The sequence below is a fragment of the Balaenoptera acutorostrata genome, chromosome 7 (genome assembly GCF_949987535.1).
Source record: "Balaenoptera acutorostrata chromosome 7, mBalAcu1.1, whole genome shotgun sequence".
Lineage (NCBI taxonomy): Eukaryota > Metazoa > Chordata > Mammalia > Artiodactyla > Balaenopteridae > Balaenoptera > Balaenoptera acutorostrata.
Window position 1 is genome coordinate 335,338 of NC_080070.1, and position 24,468 is coordinate 359,805.

Genomic DNA, 24,468 nt, shown 5'->3' on the forward strand with positions numbered 1-24,468 from the left:
TCATTCTATGAGGCCACCATCACCCTGATACCAAAACCAGACAAAGATGTCACAAAGAAAGAAAACTACAGGCCAATATCACTGATGAGTATAGATGCAAAAATCCTCAACAAAATACTAGCAAACAGAATCCAACAACACATTAAAATGATCATACACCATGATCAAGTGGATTTATCCCAGGGATGCAAGGATTCTTCAATATATGCAAATCAATCAATGTGATACACCATATTAACAAATTGAAGGATAAAAACCATATGATCATCTCAATAGATGCAGAAAAAGCTTTTGACAAAATTCAACAGCCATTTATGATAAAAACTCTCCAGAAAGTAGGCATAGAGGGAACCTACGTCAACAGAATAAAGGCCATATATGACAAACCCACAGCCAACATCGTTCTCAATGGTGAAAAACTGAAAGCATTTCCTCTAAGATCAGGAACGAGACAAGGATGTCCACTCTCACCACTATTATTCAACATAGTTTTGGAAGTCCTAGCCATGGCAATCAGAGAAGAAAAAGAAATAAAAGGAATACAAATTGGAAAAGAAGTAAAACTGTCACTGTTTGCAGATGACATGATACCATACATAGAGAATCCTAAAGATGCCACCAGAAAACTACTACAACTAATCAATGAATTTGGTAAAGTTGCAGGATACAAAATTAATGCACAGAAATCTCTTGCATTCCTATACACTAATGATGAAAAATCTGAAAGAGAAATTAAGGAAACACTCCCATTTACCATTGCAACAAAAAAGAATAAAATACCTAGGAATAAACCTACCTAAGGAGACAAAAGGCCTGTATGCAGAAAACTATAAGACACTGATGAAAGAAATTAAAGGTGATACAAACAGATGGAGAGATATACCAAGTTCTTGGACTGGAAGAATCAATACTGTGAAAATGACTATACTACCCAAAGCAATCTACAGATTCAATGCAATCCCTATCAAACTACCAATGGCATTTTTTACAGAACTAGAACAAAAAATCTTAAAATCTGTATGGAGACACAAAAGACCCTGAATAGCCAAAGCAGTCTTGAGGGAAAAAAACAGAGCTGGAGGAATCAGACTCCCTGACTTCAGACTATACTACGAAGCTACAGTAATCAAGTCAATATGGTACTGGCACAAAAACAGAAATATAGATCAATGGAACAAGATAGAAAGCCCAGAGATAAACCCATGAACCTATGGTCAACTAATCTATGACAGAGGAGGCAAGGATATACAATGGAAAAAAGGCAGTCTCTTCAATAAGTGGTGCTGGGAAAACTGGACAGCTACATGTGAAAGAATGAAATTAGAACACTCCCTAACACCGTACACAAAAATAAATTCAAAATGGATTAGAGACCTAAATGTAACACCGGACACTATAAAACTCTTAGAGGAAAACATAGGAAGAACACTCTTTGACATAAACCACAGCAAGATCTTTTTTGATCCGCCTCCTAGAGTAATGGAAATAAAAACAAAAATAAACAAATGGGACCTAATGAAACTTAAAAGCTTTTGCACAGCAAAGGAAACCATAAACAAGACGAAAAGACAACCCTCAGAATGGGAGAAAATATTTGCAAACGAATCAACGGACAAAGGATTAATCTCCAAAATATATAAACAGCTCATTCAGCTCAATATCAAAGAAACAAACACCCCAATCCAAAAATGGGCAGAAGACCTAAATAGACCTTTCTCCAAAGAAGACATACAGACGGCCACGAAGCACATGAAAAGATGCTCAACATCGTTAATTATTAGAGAAATGCAAATAAAAACTACAATGAGGTATCACCTCACACCAGTCAGAATGGGCTTCGTCAGAAAATCTACAAACAACAAATGCTGCAGAGGGTGTGGAGAAAAGGGAACCGTCTTGCAGTGTTGGTGGGAATGTAAATTGATACAGCCACTATGGAGAACAGTGTGGAGGTTCCTTAAAAAACTAAAAATAGAATTACCATATGACCCAGCAATCCCACTACTGGGCATGTACACTGAGAAAACCATAATTCAAAAAGAGTCATGTACCCCAATGTTCATTGCAGCACTGTTTACAATAGCCAGGACATGGAAGCAACCTAAGTGTCCATCAACAGATGAAGGGATAAAGAAGATGTGGCACGTATATACAATGGAATATTAGCCATAAAAAGAAACGAAATTGAGTAATTTGTAGAGACGTGGATGGATCTAGAGACTGCCATACAGAGTGAAGTAAGTCAGAAAGAGAAAAATAAATATCGTATATTAACGCATATATATGGAACCTAGAAAAATGGTACAGATGAACCGGTTTACAGGGGAAAAATTGAGACGTAGATGTAGAGAACAAACATACGGACACCAAGGGGGGAAAGTGGCGGGGGGGTGGTGGTGGGATGAATTGGGAGGTTGGGATTGACATGTATACACTGATGTGTATAAAATGGATGACTACTGGTAACTGACTATACTGCTGAACTGAATGAATAAGCATTTTCAGAACTCTAATGGAAAACTGATGAATTCATAAAAGTTCTAAGAAAAGATCAAGATGAAAAAAAAATTAATTACATGGGACTGAGTGAACTGATGAGGATGATTATAATTTTTGTGACTTTCTGTTTGAAAAAAAAAATCCCACAAGGACTCAGAGGCAAAAAATATACAAATCAATTTTCACTGCAAAGTAAAGGAGCTGTTATAGTGGAAGATTACTGGACTGAATGTCAATATTATGACATAGTATGAGTGTGTTTCGTGTTTGGTAATTGCAATCATTGTTGCTTTTGTTGTGGTCATCCATTTACAATGCTTGGTGTCAGTTTATTTGTCTCTTGTAAAAATAAAATACAGTGTGTGTGTGTGTGTGTGTGTGTGTGTGTGTGGAAAAAAATAAAATGGATGACTACTAAGAACCTGCTGTATAAAAAAATAAATAAAATAAAATTCAAAAATTCAAAAAAAAAAAAAGGAAAGAAAATGTAAGGGACCGGTGTAGAAGATGACAGCGGTCAGGAAGTTGGTGAGCTTAAAAATAAATGGAGGGCAGCCAGGGCACTAACTTCCTAATCCATATTATTAACATTATAAAAGTGGATGATAGAAAAAAAAAAGGAATAGGAGGGAAGATACGAAGAAATGCATGCAAACTAAATTCCTCGTCTTTTTCGGGAATCCACAGACAAGCGGAACGACTACAGTTCACAGTTAGTGAGTTAATAACACCATTCTAAGCACTTTTATTTGTAGAACCTCATCCAATCCTACTAGTACTGTCCAGATTTATTCGCTGGGAAATAGATACGTCGGTAACTTTCCCACGGTCGCACGCGCAGCCAGAATGCCAGTCCCGGCCCTGGTGAGACCTCCGCCCGCGAGGAGGTGGACGGTCCCGGCGGGGACGGGCCTCCCCGCGCGGCGTTCACACCCACCTTTCCGGGCTCCATCGCCGCGCGCAGGACCGGGCGGCCGTGGTGAGGGCAGGCCCCGGGAGGAGACGCCCCGACGCCCGCACCCTTGGCCGGGCCGGCGTCCCGCCTCCTAGCAACCCGCAGGCTGGGCAGCGGAACCCCAAGCGACCGTCGGCCCAGCGTGCCCCGCGGCCGCCCCCAGCGCGCCGGCGCCTCCCCGCCTCCTGGCAACTGGTAGGCGGGGCAGCGGAGTGCAGAGCAACCGCCGGACCGGCATGCCCCGCGGCGCGCCTGCGCCTCCCCTCCTTCTAGCAACAGACAGGCGGGGCAGCGGAGCGCCGAGCAACCGCCGGCCCGGCAAGCCGCGCGGCTGCCCCCAGCGCGCCTGCGCTTCCCCGCCTCCTAGCAACCGACAGGCGGGGCCGCAGAGCGCCGAGAGACCGCCAGCCCGGGACTACCGGGAGGCCCAAAGGAAGCGAGGGGACGTGCAGAAGGAGGCTGAGCGCTGCCGGGACTCCCGTCGGGTGGGATGTGTAGTTCGGGGGCGCGGGGTCTCCCGCCTGGTGTGAGGCCCGGCGGTGTTCGGGGTGGGGAAGAAGCCGGGCTGAGCCCGCGGGCTGCCGGCAGGACCGGAGCTGCAGCAGGGAAACAGGCAAACCCGCCTTTCGAAGCGGGAGCGGAGGGAGCTTTCCTTCCGCGGAGGTTCTCGATCCTCGAGTTACTTTGCCGGCGGTTGTCGTTTGGTTAGGACGCACTCTGCAGGATTGGTAGGAATCACAAAGAATCTGAAAAAGTAATTGTTGAAAGACGCAGTTTTTATACAAATCAAGAGACGAGAGTACTGAAATACTAAGACACATGGTCTGCATCTCACATTTATCTTACCACAACTATTTTCTTTAAAGCTTAAAATAAAAGCCAGCCTTAAACATGCAAGGCTGGAGAGGTGTGGGTCCCACTCCTGTGATGCACGTTATAACTGACATTTAGCCCTGATTCTGCAAACTGTTTCGCGTCTGTTTAGCCTGAAAATGTTACTTAGAAAAGATTCCACTTACCGTTTTCACACGAGAGAGAGAGAAGGCTCTCAAATCGTGTGCTAAGGAGCACATCGGTGAGCGTGTTATTAGGGGTCTGTGCTTTTGATGTCATGGTTTTTCTGTAAACACACTACTTTGCAGACGTTGTGCTTTTGAGTCACATGCTATTACGGTTGATGGATCAATCTACTTTCCTCCGGATATAAAAGCCGTTTACTCAGCTCCTTACCTTAGAGAAGTTAATAACAGATCCAATCGTGCGTTTATATTTTTTTTTTTCGTGCTTTTATATTTAATTGTGCTCTGGTTTTGGAGTTTCCACTACTACCTTTTTCATTTTCACTCAGCAGGGCTTAGGAAGAACTAAACAGGAAAGGAGGGTAGGAAGGGTAGTTTCAGTGATAGCTATGATTTATTTAGGAACTGTTCCAAAGGAGGCACCAAACTGAAACCTTCCCCTTGGTAATTCATTTAATTCTCATAGCGTCCCTGTGAGATAGGCATGTTACTGTTTTTCAGATGAGGAGACTGAAGGCCAGAAAGATTAATTCATTTGCCTAAACTCAGAAAGCTAGGGTGGTGGATGGTCTGACACCAAAGTCCATTCTCTTAACCACTGGGTAACTCTCTGTCAGCTGAGAAAACAGCTCATACTGGGAAAGCTTCAGACTGTTGACTGTAATGACAAAGTCATCAGCCACGGTATTAGATTAAGTCACGGACATGCACACTGCATGAATGAGCTGGACTTGGCCCTGGAACCCTTGGAACCCTTCTCCTTCCCCTCCCGAGTGCAGTCAAAACTCCTGTCAAGATATGTCTTTTGAGTGTCTTCCTCATTTTTTTCCACTCCAGCCCCACCAATCCATCCTCTGTTGCAGGCAGCAATCCAACAAGTGACTCACCTCACTCCCTGCTTCTGTCTCCACCTGGCTCTCACTCGGTTGCGCTCTTTTGTCGCCAAACAGAATGATTTAGGGTTCCCCAAATGCACCATATTCACAGGGCCATCTCCTCTCACCATCCCCACAATATTTGCCAAATAAATGTCAATAGAAGAAGTTAAAACAATCTTTCTCTCCTCAGACTTCTTAAAACAATTATTTTCTAAGCAACTTATTTGCCAATCACATTTTATCTTGTGATGTTTCTTCTATCATCTTTATTCAATAGATGACTCACAAGTTCATTTGATGACGTGGGGACTGTTAGAGTGCTGGAGACAGATAAATAAAACACTGCCTGGACCTCTAGTCGCTCATAATCACCAGGAGCGAGAAATATGCAAACAATTATTAAATAATGTGAAAGTGTAAGAGCTACTCATAAAATGCAGTGCATGAGGAAGTGGCAAAGTGTGCCTGGAGGAAAGGAATGAGGATGGGAAGGGCCTCATTTCAGGTGGACCTTGAAGTGCAAAAAACCCAGGCAGAGACCTGCAGAGAACATCTTAGGGGAAAAGAAATATGGGTGCAAGTGCAGAGGGAGGGAGAGGTTTGGAGAGTTTAGGAAATGTAATAATTGTATCTGTAACAGTGCTGTCCAGTAGAAATATAATATGGGCCACAGGTGTGATTATAAATTATCTAGTAGCCACATCTTAAGAAGTGAAAGGGGCTTCCCTGAGGGCACAGTGGTTAAGAGTCCGCCTGCCAATGCAGGTGGCACGGGTTCGAGCCCTGGTCTGGGAAGATCCCATGTGCCGCGGAGCAACGAAGCCCGTGAGCCACAATTACTGAGCCTGCACTCTAGAGCCCGCGAGCCACAACTTCTGAGCCTGCGTGCCTAGAGCCCGTGCTCCACAACAAAAGCCACCACAATGAGAAGCCCATGCACCACAACGAAGAGTAGCCCCCGCTCGACGCAACTAGAGAAAGCCCGCGTGCAGCAACGAAGACCCAACGCAGCCAAAAATAATAATTAATTAATTAATTAATTAAAAATAATAAAAAGTGAAAAACACAGATGAAATCAAATTTAATAAAATATTATATTTAACCAAATATATACAAAATATTATCATTTTGTCATTTAAATGATATTTAAAATATTGAGTTGTTTTATACTTTTTTAATACTGGCCTCGAAATCCGTTGTGTATTTTGTACTGACAGCACACCTCAGTTCAGACTGGCCCCGTTTCCTGGGCTCACAGCCCCACGTGGCCAGTGGCTTCCACACTGGGCAGTGCAGGTCAGAACACAGGGTGTGTGAGTGGGGCGGGATGGCAGGAGACAAGGCTGGAAAGGGGGACGGGGCCAGTTTGTCAAGGGCCTTGGAAGGCTCGATGTAAAGATTGAAAGTGTTAGGCTGGGCAGTGGTAAGTCATTAATGTGGGAAGAGAAGGCTGTGGCTGAAGGGTGGGTGGGTGGAGAACTCCTGAAGCCCAGAGACTAGGGGGCGGCTTGGTGGCCTTTGTGCTCTGTTCAGCCTCGTGGCCTTTGTGCGGGCTGCTTCTCCGCCTGGATCCCTGCAGCTTTACCCCCTGCTCACGCCAGAGCCGCGTCTGCTCCACCTGTGTCTGATTTGTTTGTCACAGTCTCCCATATCCTCGTCCCTGTAATTTAAAAATGTGTGTCCAGCTCCCTCAGTAGCCTATAAACCAGTACAGTTGCAGGTTGTGATAGAAACAAAGGATTTGTTTTCACAGTAATAAGTAACTTTGCTACAAAAGTCACATCACCATAGTGTCACTGTAGTGTGTGGATATGAAACCTACCTGCCATGTTAACGAAGGGCTGGTGAGAAGTCACTAGCAGAGTGTTTTACTGCCTGCAGTAAAAGTGGGAATTACAGGGTACCTACTCTGTAGGGGTTGTGAGGATTGAAGGAGTAATTCTGTAAAATAGTGAGCATTTTGTGTCTGGCGCAAACTGAGCAGTCAGTAAAAGTTAGTTATTAACACTTTTATTATTGTTGTTCTTATAGGTTATCGCCTAAACAATAAGCATTTAGAGATGAAAATGGGTGGGATACCAAAACTATAGGCTTCCTTTGTAAATTCACAAATTATCCACTACCATATGAAACCATAACTGGAGCACATTTTGGAATTTCAGAGGGCCCATCAACACCCCTTTCTTCTCTCAACCCACAAAGAGACTGTAGTGGTAGAACCCTAAATGCCCCTCGAGTCCGTGGTCCACTCTCCTTGAGACTGTGATGATTTCAGGCCTGAGACTAGCTTACTAATCAGCTGAGTCAGAAAGGAGATTATCCTTAGTGGGCCTAACACCAAAAGAGGTGATGCTTCAGAGAGACACTCCTGCTGCCCTGGGAGAAGATGAAGCAAACGGCCACGTCAGGAGGGGACACGTGGAGGAAGCCAAGGGGGACTCCTGACTGTCAGCCCCCAGAAATCAGGACCTGAGTCCTACAACTGCAATGAACTTGGGAGAGGATCTCAGGTGAGGGTCTCCAAGAAGACCACAGCTCAGCCAACGCTTGACTTGCCTTTCTAGGCCTGAGCAGAAGGGCCCAGCCAGGCCGCGCAGGTACCATCTTCGTTATCGGTGAACACGGAAATAGGGCTTGTGACTCAGTACTCGGCTCCAGTTGGGGACTCTAATATGTACCGCCTGATTCAGACTCCTCCACGAACATCAGGGCTTCCCTCACAGGCACAGAGCTGCTGCGGGGCTCCTGAGGGCTGAGCTGTACTCAGTAGATAAGTTTCGTCATGGAGACAAGCCTAGACAGCATTAACTCACTGCCACAGAAGGCTTCCCACAGGTGGAGACATACAAACCAGGTTTTGAAAGATGAATAGGAGTTTTGCATAAGGACAGAAGGAGAAGGATAGTTCGGACACAGAGAACAGCAGTGCAGGTGCAGAGGCACAGAGAGAGAAGACAGAGTGGTTTGGGGAGAGTGAGAAGCAGTGTGACCGTGCAGGGCACAGACCCTGGTGGGGTGGGGGTGGGTGTGAGGTGAGACGCAGGGTCAGAGCTCTGCTTGTTCTGCAGCGGATCTTTTTTTTTATTATTATTATATTTAGTTTAGTTGGCTGAGTTGGGTCTTAGTTGCGGCACGCGGGATCTTCGTTGCGGCTTGCAGGATCTTTAGTCGTGGTATGCAAACTCTTTAGTTGCGGCATGTGGGATCAAGTTCCCTAACCAGGGATTGAACCTGGGCTCCCTTCTTTTGGGAGCGTGGAGTCTTAGCCACTGGACCACCAAGGATGTCCCTGCAGAGGATTTTTAATTTCACAGCAGAAGCAAAAGAAACAGTTCATAAGCAGGGAAGAGATTCAATCAAATCTGCATTTTATATTGGCCATTTGATAGAAATAGGGACTTTAAAAAATAATTTTCAAAATAATTTCAAATTTAGAGAAAATATTTGAGTACAAAAGTCTCCATCACCCAGATCATACAGCATGTGCTTCCGCTCGCCTGGCCCTGTCTCACACTTATCATCTATCTACACACACACTTACCCATCATCACTGTTCTTTCTCTGAGTCATTTGACAAAGAGCTTCAGATACGACTACTCATCACCTTGAAATACTCCAGTGCCTACTTCCCCAAAACAAGGACAGCCCCTGCTCCACAACCCTCCCAGTCCAGAAGTAAAGATTGATACAACTCTGCTGTCTAATGCACAGGCTGTCCCCCAAATATTTCTTTTCCTTTGTGGCCCAGATCCCACTCGGGAACATACATTGCATGTAGTTGTGTCTCTTCAGTTTCCTGCGATCTGGGGTAATTACAGTTCCTCAGTAAGAAAACAGGGGCCCCTAACACTTCACCTGTCCAGTGAGCCCCCGGGCCACACCTGGATCAAGCTTTCTGGCAGAAACGCCCAGACATGCTGCTCTACTCCTCTCAGCTCGTGGAGTCAGGACGCAAAATCCCAACGTGTCCCTAGCCCGCTGGCAATATGTAGCTGGGTCACACCTGCCGGCTTTTCCCTTTGGGATTGACGAGTACCTAGTAGCAGGTATTAAAACCTCCACCTACCATCCTTAGCCTCCACTGATAACTCACTCCAGCCCTACGATGACTGCTAAATGGCGATTTTCTGCTTCCGTCACTCCAGTGATTTATTTCGCATGCATTCCTCACTTGCTCGTTTACCTACATCGGTATGGACTCGTGGGTTCCTGTTTTACTCACTGGGTTGTAATCTGCCAACATCATTCTTGATTTTGCTGCTCAAATTATCCCAGATTTAATCAGTGGGCACCCCTCCCGTTGCCTCCCATGTCCTTCGACATCATGTGATTGTTTGATAATTTTCTTACTTTCTGGCACGACAAAATATTTCAGGCTCATCTTGTACTTTCACTGCTCCAGCCCTGAAGTCAACTGTTTCTCAGAAGATCCCTGGCTCCTTTTGCTGGAGAATGGTATTTAGAAGCGAGATCTGGAAACTACATGTACGTCTACCTGTATACTTATATCAAAACACACGAGTTCATACTCCCTCCAGCTCCAATCCAACGCCTCAGGGCTCCCTCCAGTCTCGCCCTTTGCATGCTTATGGGATCTCCAACAGCAAGAAGCCTGAACTGCATTATCCTGGATAATGCATTATCCTTGCGTTATCCAGTGTATGTGTCTATTTGCCAGTATAACCAGGCTGACTGGTCACCAGTACTAGGCCTAACACTGTCTCCTCCGTGCTGGGGAGCAAAGGTCTCTAGGGAGCTTTTAAAGAGGGCAAGATTAAAGGGATACCAATCAATTAAGAAAATGTTGTAGTAATCTGGGCAAGCAAGCAAGGACCAAGCTTTTCCTGATTCCTCTAGTTGCACAGCAAAGAGACCCACTCGGGTGGCTCAGGTAAAGAATGTGTGATTGTGTCACCAGAGAAGCATCTGAGTAAAAGGAACAGGAGTCTTGATGAGTCTGGGAAAAATGAGACTCGTTGGTAGTGCCAACTAAAAATTGTCACTCGCCATCTGCCTCTGCAAAGATGAGGTCACCAGCCACTGCAGTTGCTGACCTTCCACACACCCTGAAAGGAGTTCAGGGCAGAGATCAGGAATGAGGCCCTTTGTGCTCTGCAAAAATTGGCAGAACAGGTCTTCAGATAGTTAGATATTTTCCGGAGACCATGTTATGAGCCCAATTTCTTGCATCTTCTCACAGCTAGAAAAGCACTAAAATCGTTTCCAGAGACATCTGCTCCTCGTGACTAGCAGCCACCTTCTGCCAAGATGTGTGCTCGATTGCGTGTGCCTCCTACACGAAAATCACACATACACTGAACAACCCTCCATCCCCACCCCGGCCCGATGTTCGGAGCAGTTCCTCAGAACAACCTGAGAGGCTGTCTCCTGGGCTATGGTCCTCATTTTGCCCCAAATAAAACTGAACTCATAACTCTCACTTTGTGCATGTTTTTCAGTCGACAGTAGCCTGAAAGGAAGGGAGGCAGACTGTGCCCCTCCCCTCTGCACTGAAGCCCATGTAGAGGTGCTGGGGAAGGAGCTAGGACAGGGAGAGGGGAAGAGGTGGACGAAGGGTTGATAAGGCCCAGTCCTAGGCAGGACGGGATCTAAAACAAAGCAGAAAGGATTGAATTTAAACTGAAGGCAGCACTTTTCTCTGAAACTAGAAAGGAGGAGTGCAGAGGCTGAACCTTTACAGTTCTGCACTGGAACACACAGTGATGTTCTTCTTTCCTCTGAGAAAGCAGTGCCTTTCATTGGAGAACTGTCTGCAGAGAAGGTAAGGAAAGAGGTAACATGAAGAGGTCACAGGAGATTGGGGTATAGAGTAAAATGTTAGCAAAAACCTAAGAACTAGGCCGGGCCTGCCATTAGACTCAGCAAAGAATGAGATGGGTTCTGCCTTGCTGGGAAGTGGCCAGAAGTTCAGTGGGGTCACAAAGGCAGCAGAGGCTGGAGGCTGATTTGTGCACAGCATGGGCCTGTCTCTTCAGTGTATTTTACATCCCTAGACCCCCCAGGTCAAATGCTTTATCACAGACATGCAGGATTTCTTGTGTGGCTCATGTTCACCCAGCTCTTTATCTACAGGATGTGATTCTACAGCTTTTTAGAGGAAAGACCGCAAGACAGAAAGGCTCATGCTCCTTCCTGTGTTAACAAGGCAGCTACTTGTTTTGAGGTTGTAACTTGGTCTTGAGTGAAAGGTGGCATTAGAGCTTTAAGCTGTTGCGTAGGAAAAGCGGTAAGACTCACCATTTTACATATTTGCAACTCACATAATGTAATTTGGGGGAAGGAAAACCATTCCTTTCCTTGCTTGCGGTTTAGTGCCCTTGCCCAAAGTTGAGTGTTCTAGCCCCTGGAGCAATGTTTATGAGATTATATATTTATATATATATATCTCCATAGCCACACACACATATATGCATACGTAATTACATACAGACTCACAGATGAGGGGAGGGGAGGTACCCTTTATTCATTCAGTACGTGCTGTGCCAGGCACTGTGCTAGCGTGAAGATACGATGATACACATAATACAGTTCTTGCCCTCATGGACTTAAAGCCTAGTTGAATGATTAATGAGACTCTGGCAAAGTTACCAATGCACGCAGATGCTTCCCTTCCCACTGCCCCCAAAAGTTCATGGGAGCAGCAAGTCCTTCACCCACTGCATCTAACAGGGCTGTGATTGCAGTTGTCTTCAGCTGGTGGTCCTCTTCATCTTTCAGCCTTTCACTCTCCTGTCTGCACAGCAAAATGGTCTGTGGGATATCACTGTTTTGTCCTGAAAATGGCAGTCTTTGCCCTGCAAGTACTGCACAGTTATCATTATTCCAGAATCCCTACAGTATGGCAGGGAAGGGCCCATGTGACATGAACACATCCACCAAGAACTGAAAAACATGTAAGCATGCTGTATTTCTCTCCAGTAGTCCCTGCCCCTCCTAAAGATGATCATGCAAGGCTCCCAGTAACATAAAGATTTGAAGAGCAAGAGAGGGGAAAAAACTAGCCCTATTGTTACAAACTGAATTAAAATATCCTTGGAACTCACTTAATATGCTTAAAAAACTTACCTAGGCTGTCCTCTGCAACTGTTTGGCTTTAAGGAGACTACAAAATAAATATAATTACCCTGATTGAGTTTAGTGGAAAGCAAAGCGATCAAGAGCTGTCTGTGCTTCTAGAAGCGATTCAGAAATCGCGGGCAGGATGTCAGCGCCCGCAGCAGAAGCTCTCGGGCACGGACAGCATCCTGCTTAGTGAGCGGGCGCTGGGTCCCCGCTGTCCCGCCGGGCGAGGACAGTTCCTGTCCCACGCGCACACAGGGGCCTATCCCGCGCGCTCCTCACGACTCCAGGACCGCTGAGAGAGTTCCATCAGGAAAACGTCTGCACGCTGTGGGCTCTCAGCACAGCCGGGGCCCCACAGAACCACTCGGATTTTCTAACAGCTTGGAAGTGCCTTTAACAGTGACTCCCTAAAACTTGGCAAGTGTAGCGCAAACTCAGGAGCGTGTACTTCTTCCACAGCAGCACTGCACGAACCGCGACCCAGGTGACGGGGAGAGCTGAGCCCTCACCGCCCGGGGGTCCCGTCCCAGAAGCCGACCCTCGCCAGCCACGAAACCCATCCCTTCCAGCCTCACACCCTGCGGCCAGTGAATTCCACGCCGTGACGTCCACGCACGCCCCGCCCACATTCGCCTTATGGGCGCCCCGCCCCACGTGTGGACAACCACGCAGGACCCGCCCCCCTCGCCTCATCGGCGCTCCGCCCGCCCGCGCGATGACGTCACAAGGCCCCGCCCCACCCGCCTCAGGGGCGCTCGGCCAGGCCTGTGGGGTGACACCCACGCCGGCCTCGCCCACCCTGTGGCAGTGGCGCCCCGCCCGCCCGCGCGATGACGCCACACACCAGCCCCGCGCACCCGCCTTCGCGGCGCTCCCGGGTCCTGTGGGATGATGTCCCACGCTGGCCCTGTCCACCCAACGTTAGGCCGCGCCCAGGCCCGGGGCAACGCCCGACCGCCGCAGTAGAAGCGTCCGACCCCTCGCCGCCGCCGCCGCCCCGCCCAGCGTGCTGACGTCGCACGGCGCCGCGGGCGGAAGCGCGGGCGGGCAGGGCGGCTGCGCAGTCCCCTCAGAGGGGCGCTGGCGCGCGGGCTGAGGCGCGTCGCCCCGGAGTGGACCGGAGCGTTGCGCGGCGGGGCGATGAGCGGCGCCCGGGCCCCGGGCCCCGAGGCCGGCGCCGCCGGGGCCGAGCCCCCTGGCGCGGCGCTGAGCGTGGACGTGGCGGGGCTGCTGGCGCAGCTGGCGCGCAGCTTCGCGCTGCTGCTGCCGGTGTACGCGCTGGGCTACCTGGGCCTGAGCTTCACCTGGGTGCTGCTGGCGCTCGGGCTGCTCGTGTGGTGCCGCAGGAGCCGCGGCCTCAAGGCCACCCGTCTGTGCCGCGCGCTGGCGCTGCTGGAGGACGAGGAGCGCGCCGTGCGCCTGGGGGTGCGCGCCTGCGACCTGCCGGCCTGGGTGAGTGGGCGCAGCGGACCCCTGACCTTCCTGTCCGCCACGACCCCGCAGGGTCAGGCGTCCCCGCCCGCCCCGCCGGTCGGGAGTCCCGGCCCCCCCCCCCCAAGTCCTCCCGGGCCTGGGGTCCGCTCACTCCCCAGCCCACCCGCCCACGTTGGGGCGTCCTGACCAGGGGCGGCACGTCCGCCTGGGTGGGCGCCGGCGTCGGGCCTGGGCCTGTGTACCTTGCGGGGCCTCGCCGCTGTCGCCAGGCCCAGCCGCCCGACCGCTCTCGGCCCGCGAACTCCTTTGGGTTGGCGCCTTTCCTCCGCCGCGCGGGTCCCGAGCAGGGCCGCACAGGTGAGGCGCTGTCTGCGCTGTCCTGCCTTGGCCACGTCGCCACGCCTCGCTGTGCGGTGCCGTGACTCCCGCCTGCGGAATGTGAGTTCGCGGCCGCCGGGTTCCCTGCGCGGGCCTGGACGCCACTCCCTGCCCCCTGCGGAAACGGCGGCCAGCGGGGTGGGGAGAAGGGCGGTTTCCTCCTTGCCTGCGATGTCTCGGCCGTTCTTGGTGGTTTCTGGCACAGTTGAGGAGCAGTCCCGGGGGTCCCCTGGAAGATTTGCTGCTACGATGATTGGAGGTGTGTTCCAGTTCTTTGGAAGTAACGTTATAAGCTGAGTAACTTTCATGTAGGGTGAACTTGAATTCCAGGTGAATTTGGGGGTGGGTGGGGCAGGCGTGGTATTGATCGTTTGTGCCCCAAGCGGTTCTCTGCATCTTTTATTTAGGCAGCGTGGAAACTAACGGAGTTGGCTCCCTCGTTCGTTCTTAACCGTGAGTTGGTGCCAGAGTTTCAGACGGCAGGAAACAGTGCTTGTTTTAAGATAAATGATGCTTCTGTTAGGCTTGATGTAAACTCGGGAAGATGGCCAGCCAGTGAGTTTCAAAAGGGTCGTTTTCTCTTAGAGGAGAAGAGGGCTTGGAGTGCGATCCCTGTTTCCAGTCAGGAGACACTTGGGAAGCAAGGCATGGAGTGTATGACACAAGGCAAACAGGTTGCAAAGCAGGAGTGCCCACGGCCAGGAGGAGCTCAGTGGCTGCTGCCTTGTGGTGACAAGTTGCAATTGCAGTAAGAACCTCACAGTCAGGGACTTGGGAAATTTAAAATTCCGTCAATACGTGGTGGACGTGTGGCACAGGACTACTTGGAACAATCACAGTAACCAGCGTGGTGTAGCTTTTTGCCAGAAGCAGGAAAGAGGAGGGTGGTGTAGAAAACGGGAACTCAGTAACGGAGGTGCGAAAAGCCAAGAACACAGAGGTGCACTTTGAAAACGCAGAAGGACTTTGAAGTGGTGTCTGGTATCTTGTGTCACACCGAATTAATTGATTCCAGAAAGTAGCTAAAAACAGAGAGTAGGGGCATTTCCAAAACAGCAGACATAATCAGGGCAGAGATTCACAGAAAGTGGGGGTGCTGACGTTCATAGATACTTGGTTATGGAGCAGTCGGCTAACATCAGATTTGCTTGTAAAAGCTGTGAAATGCACACTGTTTCCACATAATGAATTAACGAGTATGGTTGTTACCATATTGAAGGACAGGGCAAATTATTGTGATTATTTTTAGCAGAAGAAAAGGGTGATTAGCCAGAGCTTCCTTCCTTGGGTTTCTCTTCGGTGTGACTTAAACTCATGAACCATGGTGTTCATCTCGTACAGTAAGGCATTTATATTTTTTCCAAAATTTTTCACTTGTTCATTCCAAATTTGTGTTTGTGCTCATGTCACACACAGATACATACTTAAACATGCCTGTATGGCTTAGAAAACTACTGTGAGGATTCACACGGAACTTGACGGTGATCATACCCAAGAAAAGCACTAGGAATCTGGGGTTTGAGGCAGATTTTTTAATACTTTTTCTTATTGTAATACCCATGTGTTGGTTTCACGACAAAACCAGTGAATTACACTGTCTAGAAGTGGACCTGCTGTTGTGCTGTAGCCAGGGAGTCCGTGCATAAGAAGAGTTAAGTTTTCTGTATTAGTAGTTCTTTGATTTTTACTGTACATACTTAGGTTCTTGGGGTTCAGAACTTTGGGCTGATATTTTGCTTTGAACAACATATGTTTGTACGGATTTCATAGTGTGTCATTGACAGCTGTGATTGACAGCAGGGTAGAAGCAGAGCAAAACTAACGTGCTCACTTCCTAACCTCACTTTTGAATGTGTTCACTGACAATTTTTCTTCTGTTTATTTAGTAAAGTAAAAATTTATATTGGCTGTAAAATGAGATGATTAACAAATGTGAATACTTGGAGAAAAAATATACTGTTTCAAATTAAGGCTATTAGGATATGAAAAATGGCTCTCAATGTGATAATTCTGTAAGACCTTGATCCTACAGCTTTAATGTAAACCACATTACTATTCCTTCTTTTTTTTTTTTTTTTTGAGAAATAAATGTTTGCTATTTATTTATTTATTTTTGCTGTGTTGGGTCTTCATTTCTGTGCGAGGGCTTTCTCCAGTTGCGGCGAGCGGGGGCCACTCTTCATCGCGGTGTGCGGGCCTCTCACTGTCGCGGCCTCTCTTGTTGCAGAGCACAGGCTCCAGACGCGCAGGCTCAGTAATTGTGGCTCACGGGCCTAGTTGCTCCGCGGCATGTGGGATCCTCCCAGACCAGGGCTCGAACCCAGGTTTGAGATGACAGATTGAGGACTGGCCTTTTTGTTGTACCAGTGGTCTCCCCTTGTTAATTGGGCCCTGTAAAATTAGACTATGGTTGAAGAATATTGTTGAAGAGTTTTTATAGACACGAGTAGGGGTGATTGTCCACTGCTGTTTTTGTTTATTTGAAAAATTAGAACTTGGTGTGAAGTCTGTCCTTTTCCTGCTTTCACTACTGCCAATAAATGCTGATTCCATGGCTGCAAATAAGTAGAGACCCAAACCTGTCATAAATGACAACTGGTCTTTTATTCCTCGAATACTTTGATGATTGAGATTTAAAGCATAGTGAACTTCTGTGTTCTGCTGTTTTTACTATTATGCACCAGCTTTTCTTTAGGGAGAGCTTTCTTCTCATGGTTCTTCTGGTAAGTTCAGGAGAATTTAACTCTCGCCAAAATTTAATATGTGTAGGCTAAGAACCAAATGGACAAAAGAAAAGAATGCACTTTGGTCTCATGTAAAGGAAGGGCAAGTACTTTTATTCTCAGTGTTAATCATTGACTTATAGTTTAAAAAATTTTTGTGAACACTTGTAACAGACTTGTAGCTAAATCAGGATCCACAGTTTAGCTATTTTAAACTGTGGTTGCAACTTCAGCATCTAGATCCTAGAGCAGTTATGTGCTTTGAGAAGATGTTAGAACCTCCTCAAAGCTGTGAAGGGGATGTGGATAATCTTTGGGTTTCTTGTTTATGTGCACACTACTGCTGTCTATCAAAGAGGAAAAGGACAGTCACCCTCAACATTGCTGTTATGCTAAGTGCTTCATGAAGTTAGAGCAGGAGGCCCCATCGTTGCTGGACATAAAGCAGTAACTATTTGTTTTTTAGTTTAAGGTAAAAACTGGATTTAAATTTAGGATATATGCACCCATCAGGTTGTGTGCTCTGGTTTTTCTGCATCAGATGAATATTAGCCTCACTTTATATTCAAGATGGGAGCTAGGACTGAACTATATATAATTTAAGTAGATACAGGAATTGAAAATATAGTATATTTATGTTGAATTATATTAAGTTAATACATGTTGTGTTAAATTATATTAAATATGTTTATAAAATATAGACCTTGATCCTGTGAAGAACCGATTATGAACAACTGACTAGTGAGTTAGTGTTCTCCTTAGGCCTGGTGAACCTCTTACCTATTTTCTCTGTGGGTTTTCATGATTTCTACATTGGTTGCAACATTTAACCTTGAATGATATCACAGACATTGTGAATAGATTAAAAACCATTGAATTGTACACTTTAAATGAGTGAATTGTATGGTATCTGAATTATATCTCAGTGCTGTTGAAAAATATTATAGACATTGAATTTCTTTTAAAAATAAAGAAGTGAAACAGGTGAACAGTTATAGTACAAAGTAAGCCATACAAACCTCCTTGCTTATGGAATTCCAGCTAAAACTGATATAATTTAAAAAAATTATTGTTCCAATATAAATTTGGAAACATTTACATTTTAAAGAATATTTAATGAAAGTGGAGGGCTTATGAATGAAAAAAGTAACTCAGTAAATGTTTTTATCTTAAACCTAATGTTACTTTAAGCATTGATACTACATTGGCTAAACAAACAAATTGTGCTTCAAAGATATACATAGCCTAAATGTGTGTTTTTTGTGTGAGTTATTCTGAACTCTTACTTTAATTCAAGTACTGATAAGTAATTACAATGTGTGTTTGGGAAATTTAACCTATAAATTGGTTTGTTTTCTATAAATGTATCCTATCATAGCATTATTTTATTTATTTTTTTAGAGGCCCACTTTAAAAAAAATTTTTTAATTTAAATTTTTATTTACTTATTTATTTATTTGGCTGCACCGCTCGGCATGCAGGATCTTAGTTCCCTGACCAGGGATCGAACCTATGCTCCTTGCAGTGGAAGCTTGGAGTCCTAACCACTGGACCGCCAGGGAATTCCCCATAGCATGATTTTAGAATGTACTATTTGTAGTCTCTTGCGTTTTGTTATGTTTTGTTAAATCATTACCTTTTTTGGTTTCCATGACAATGCTGCCTCAGATGAATTTTCCTTCCCCATTTAAAGATCTGAGGACCCACTATCTACAGAAGTGTTAGAGGTCACCTTGCCCTCATGTGTGTACTTACTTCCTGGTAGATACGAGGTGGGGTGTGATGGCCGAAGAGTGCCCTGGTGGGTCAGAAGGTGGTCAGTGGTGGGGGCGTGCATATAGACACACTAAAGGACATTGAAGAATAAGTGGGAACAGCAAGATAAAAGTGCAGGATTGGGAAATCAGGCATCTCGGGGGGTGAAAGCATCAGAGCCCAGTAGGACAGCAACCTGAGTACCCGGGCCCTGCTGTCAGGAGGGAGCTGTAAGGAAGGTGAGGAACTGTCAGCTGGGCCCAGGGGTGAGGAGTAGAGCTGCTCAGACTGGGGCCGGGCCGCCTCTCAGGGCAGCACTCGCATTTCTCAGGGAGGCATGGCGTGTTCATACATGGGAGGAGGGGGACGTCGTGATGTACTCAGAACCAGTTTGTGAAGTCAGAAAGTGGAAGCTCCCGTGCAGTGCCGATTACTGCTGGATTGCCCTGCTCTGCACCCTTGAGGTCGCTGGAGACGCCTGTCCACCTACCCCAAATAGCCTGTTTTGTTTTACTCTGAAGGGTCTTCCTGTGCCATAAGCACTGCATTATCCCCTGCTCTTTTGGAACTGGGTGGGCATAGTTCTTACATAAACAGTGTCAGTGGTCGTCTTGCGTGGAACCATTTTTCCATTTAACGTGTTTTATTCACAAGTTTTCTCACGGTCTTTTGCCCTCTCAGTGGTTTTTCTTTCTTAATTTTTTTTTGTTCCTTAACTGTTTAAAAAAAAAGTCCTGTAAATTTTTTAAAGAAAACCATCTATTTTGGTGAATTTTTCCTAGAGTAGATCACATTTTAAGGAGCAAGCCCAGCTTAAGTGCAGGGATCAAAAATGAGCTTTCATTGATTCATCTATTCACTCAGCCAGTATTTATTGGACCTTTTCTGTGTTCCAGGTACTGTGCTAGGTGATGAGTTAGACAAGGCCTCAAACTCAAAAATTTACTAGGTGGTGATAACACAAATCTAGGGATAATCCTAGTTGTAGTCATAGTATGCACTGGTAGTTTTTTTCTTTTTTAGTAAAAATAATACACATTCATTTTTGTTAAATCCAGAAAAAGTATATAAACACATTATTCATAATTCCAAACCACCCATCATAGTAGTTGGTAAAAACTATAGCAACTTTGAATGGAATTGTTACTGTGTATTCATCTATTTGTACTGATAAACCGTACTAAAAATCACTTGTTCAGAAAACTATGGTTTAGCATTTAAAAGTTTTCTAGGCTCTTAACTACATGTGGAAAAAGAAAGGCAGACCTTTATTAGGTCTTTCACTTGGTGAAATGGTATGTTCATTTTTTTAAAAGACTATGCCTTTTAGAGCATTTTGTACATTTATTGAAGTAATAGCTCAACTCTTTAAATCAGTGTATTGTAAAAGATTTTATTGGTGAGGATTAAAACTGTTTTCTAGGGTTTGTAGATCTAGCTGTGCGTATAAGTTCAGTTTTATGCTATCCTGTCTTTCCTATTTTGTGAAAGGCAGTCTTATGATTACTCATAGTGGACGCCTCTGAGACCTGTAGTTCAATATCTGGTGTCTTTTTTTTTTTTTTAAATAAATTGATTGATTGATTGCTTCGTTGGGTCTTCATTGCTGTGTGCGGGCTTCTCATTGCGGTGGTTTCTCTTGTTGCAGAGCACGGGCTCTAGGCGCCCGGGCTTCAGTAGTTGTGGCACGTGGGCTCAGTAGTTGTGGCTTGCGGGCTCTAGAGCTCAGGCTCGGTAGTTGTGGCACACGGGCTTAGTTGCTCCGCGGCATGTGGGATCTTCCCAGGCCAGGGCTCGCACCCGTGTCCCTTGCATTGGCAGGCAGATTCTTAACCACTGCGCCACCAGGGAAGCCCTATCTGGTGTCTTTTTAATGGATTACCGCAAGATGTCCAGAGGAAAGTATCAATGCAGAGTAACAGCACATCTTAAGTGCACCCGTGTGTCAGCAGCAGTGATTCCCTTTTTAAAAAAATGCCATTGTTGTACCTGGTGACTACACTTGAGAATGGGTGATAACCACACAAATGGCAGATGTGGAAATACTAGTATGGAAGTTTTTATTATGCTTTCTTTTTTATTATTTGTAAAAATGTCATTGAAGTTGAGCTTGAAGTTCTTTTGTTTGTTCAATCACTTAGTGAACTTATCTTTCTGCTTTTAATGAACGTGCAGTCGTGTTTGCCTTTATTTCTTATGTTATGGCTAGACAGGTTTTAAAAACATGATTTTTCTGGTATGAAAAGAACACATGCTCATTGTAGAACATTTTAAGCTTTGGAGAATAAAAAGGAAAAAAGCTACCTGCAATCCTACTAACCAGTGATAGCCGTTATTAACGTTTCGGTGATTTTCTGAATCTTTAGTATGTCTGGAGGGACGTGGATGTTGTATTTGCCTACACTAAGGATTATGTTGTGGACGTTATATCATTATTCTTCAGAAATATGACTCGTTTTTTGCAGTAGTATCTATTTTATTTAAATTATGTCTGGTGGACAGATTCTGAAAATCAGATTGTTAGTTACTATATGTTGAGAAAAGGTAAAACTAGAGTTTGAGATATTTAATTTTCTACTCTTTTCAAGTTATAAAAGATTATTTGCTTGAACTATTTGTCGGATTGTCCAGGATATATGAACTATTTTTGAACTCATAAGAGTAGCATGATAATTTTATAAACAGAAGTCTAGCTTTAGGGGGCAGTGTTTGTTTTTGAATGGTATGATGTTAAAATAAGCACAGTAGATTTATCCAGATCCCCTCTTACGTAAATAACCTTTGAAAGAAGAGAGTTCTCCCACGCAGAGTTGCTCTTCCAATGGCTTTTCTTCCTCTTTGCTCTGTTGGGATGTGAGAGTTGGTTAAGTTGAAGTCATGGCTTTGTGTAGCAGTGTTGGGATTGCTGTCTGGAGATTGCTGAGAAGGCTCACTGCATTGTCCTTGATCTCGCCTGAAAACAGCAGCCGCCTGATTGGTGTCGTCAGTGTCACTTGGCAGCCCTTGGGCACTGAGTGGTGTGGGCCACCCTCGTGGGTACCCATGTCACACGTGACGGCATGGCTGCTTGGGCACACACTCGAGAAGCAGGCTCTGGATCTGATAGATGCAGGTTCCTGTCTGAGACCCACCCACTCCCAACTCCGTGCCTTGGGCAAGTTGGTCACACCTTGTAGAACCTTAGTTTCCTCATCATTAGGTGGGCATTGAAATGAGCCCGACCCTGTGTTGTCGTTGTGAGGCTGGAATGAAGAAAGGCCCAGGGATGTGGCAGAGGTGGCTAGTGGTACCCTGGGGTTCGTGATGCCAGTACTGATGCTTCCTTTCAGCTGCACTGGTGTTAAGGGCCAGCTTCCTGCTGCCTGTGGCGCTTCTCTGACTCACCTTGCCACCTCCTCCCCACTTCAGCTGGAGGGGGCAGATGAGATCGGAGCTTCTCCTTCACTGTGGTTTGTTTATCTGGTGGTGTTGCTAGGAATTTATCTGCCTTAATGCTTTGTTATTAGTCACACTCTGAAGTATTCCTTGTAATTTCTTTCTCTTTTTCTCTGTATATCCCTAAAGTAATTACCCCTCATCCTTGCTGCTTCTTCCTTAAAACAAATTCTGTCCTGAGGCTGTGGTTAATCTCTCCTTGCTCTGCTTGCAGCAGTTGCCCTGATGCAGTAGATAACTGTAGTTAGTGCCATTATGACAGTATCATGTAAAATTTTTAAGTTCTTGTAGTCGTTTCCTTCCTCTTGTGAATAAGTGTTGGTTAGTGACTAAAGTGGGGATTTGAAAATGTATATCCTCTTTCTGGGTCAGTTGTAATAGTTTTAACTTAATCTATATTAGATGTGGAGTTGTTTTCCTTCCGTTTGCATCCGAGGGGTTGAGATGTGTTTTAGGTTTCCCAGAGGACGGTGGATCTGCAGAAGATAAATCCAGTAATGTGGGAAGAGAACATCGTCCAACTTGCTTCATGCCATAAATATTACACTGGAGTACATATTCTGTACTGGTTTTCGGGTCTGCCACTCATTCTGAGATACCAGCATGAGATTGCTAAAATTATTCATCTGAGTGATACTTGTACCTTCTGTTTTCTTACAAAACTTTGCTTACTTTTTTTTTTTTTTTTTTTTTTAAATTTATTTATTTTTATTTTTGTCTGTGTTGGGTCTTCGTTTCTGTGCGAGGGCTTTCTCTAGTTGCGGCAAGCGGGGGGCCACTCCTCATCGTGGCGCGCGGGCCTCCCACTATCGCGGCCTCTCTTGTTGTGGAGCACAGGCTCCAGACACGCAGGCTCAGCAGTTGTGGCGCACAGGCCCAGCCGCTCCGCGGCATGTGGGATCCTCCCAGACCAGGGCTCGAACCCGTGTCCCCCGCATTGGCAGGCAGATTCTCAACCACTGCGCCACCAGGGAAGCCCTACATATTTGTTAAATCATTTAGTTAAGTATGTTTAGTCCTGTAATTGTGTGTAGGATCAGGAGTTTGAAGACAGGGACTTTTTATATCTGCCGTAGCATCTAACAGTATTTGCATGGAGTTTGCACAGTAAACCTAGTGAGTTGTTGGAACAGTGAGCTACTAATTGCTTGTTTTATTAGGAGTGTCTATACCCAATTATAAATTGTCGTATAATGCCTGTGTTGCCATTATTACACATATTTGAGGTGAGCTGCCTATGAGATCATTAATTTATTTCATTTGTGCTATAAACATTTAAATGCCTAGCAAGCAAATGCATAAGATCTGTTAATACTAAGTTAATGTCTGAGTACTGGGTTTTTAAAACCAAAAACCCAAATATAATCTGAAACAAAAATGAGAGTACAGTCTCAATTTTTTCACATACGTAAAGGTCTTGAAATTTATCCAGAGCTATTAGAAAGTGTTGATTTTACTTAATAGCTTGAATCAGATTGTGGTTTTATATTGGGTGAAATGGAGTGAGCACTGCTGTGTGTATGAAGGATGGTTTTAACAGGAATTATCTGTAGATTGTTATCTCGTAGTGGATGGTGCAAGAGGGGAAAGGTAACAGCTCAACTTTGCTTGCTGCCTGCACTGGGGCCACTGTAAGAAAACGCGGCAAACTTGGTGACTTAACAAACACAAATTTATCATTTACAGTTCTGGAGGCCCAAAGTCTGGAATCAGTTCCTTTGGGCTGAAACCAAGGGATCAGCAGGGCCGTGCTCCTCTGGAGGCCTTTCCTAGCTTCTGGAGCTGCGTTCCTGGGCTCATGGCCCTTCTGTACCTTGAAAGCCAGCAGCTGCTTTGATCATCACGGCGCTTTCTGTTTTCTTTCTGTGTCAATTCTGCCTCTGTTCCCTCTTGAAAGGATACGTATGATTGCATTAGGGCCCACCCATGTGATGCAGGATAATTTCCCAAGATCCTTAATTGATCACATCTGCCAAGTCCTTTTTTTTTTTTTTTTGTCTCATAAGGCAACACTCACAAGTTGTAGGGAGTAGGACGTGGATATCTCTTGAAGGGCCACCAGTGCTGCCCTACATCTTGGAATACTCAGGAGCCAAGGTGGCTGAACACAGTGATGACGGCTCAGCTTTGTTTCATCAGTTCTGAAAGGCACTTTCCCTCCACTTAACATCTCTGGTCTCAGATTCATCTCACAACCGCGTGTGATTCAGTTAGTGTACTCTTTCTTTCTTAGTGGCACAAAAGTGGTGGTGTGTCTTATAGTTGGTCATTTCTTGGATTCAACACTGTGGCTGTTCCCTTTTTCTGCC

The 24,468-nt window shown here is 45.7% G+C and overlaps 3 protein-coding genes across 8 annotated transcripts in view; 1 reads left to right on the plus strand and 2 right to left on the minus strand.

Annotated features, from left to right (window-relative positions):
* DYNC2I1 (dynein 2 intermediate chain 1) overlaps positions 1-3,809 on the minus strand; it is a 50,245-nt gene extending 46,436 nt beyond the window's left edge. The window contains exon 1 of one of the 2 annotated variants that reach the window (XR_009008807.1): positions 3,437-3,721. Coding sequence is in view for 1 of the 2 variants with exons in the window: in XM_057549796.1 (XP_057405779.1) it covers positions 3,437-3,451 (15 nt within the window). In the remaining variant the exon portion in view is untranslated. Of the gene's footprint in view, positions 1-3,436 lie in introns of both variants that reach the window. The other variant, XM_057549796.1, reaches the window with a different exon arrangement.
* On the minus strand, positions 3,724-15,168 carry LOC130708585 (uncharacterized). Its single transcript, XM_057549802.1, has 2 exons — positions 14,111-15,168; positions 3,724-4,200 (listed from the first exon to the last, which is right to left on the minus strand). The coding sequence occupies exons 1-2, from the start codon at positions 14,552-14,554 to the stop codon at positions 3,724-3,726; spliced, it is 921 nt and encodes a 306-aa protein (XP_057405785.1). The 5' UTR covers positions 14,555-15,168.
* The window catches only part of ESYT2 (extended synaptotagmin 2), a 75,047-nt gene continuing 64,054 nt past the window's right edge, over positions 13,476-24,468 (plus strand). For 2 of the 5 annotated variants that reach the window (XM_057549798.1, XM_057549799.1), the window contains exon 1: positions 13,477-13,886. In XM_057549798.1, the coding sequence (XP_057405781.1) occupies positions 13,575-13,886 (312 nt within the window). In that variant the 5' untranslated portion in view covers positions 13,477-13,574. Of the gene's footprint in view, positions 13,887-14,392; positions 14,506-24,468 lie in introns of those variants that run through there. The other 3 variants (XM_057549797.1, XM_057549800.1, XM_057549801.1) reach the window with 3 other exon arrangements.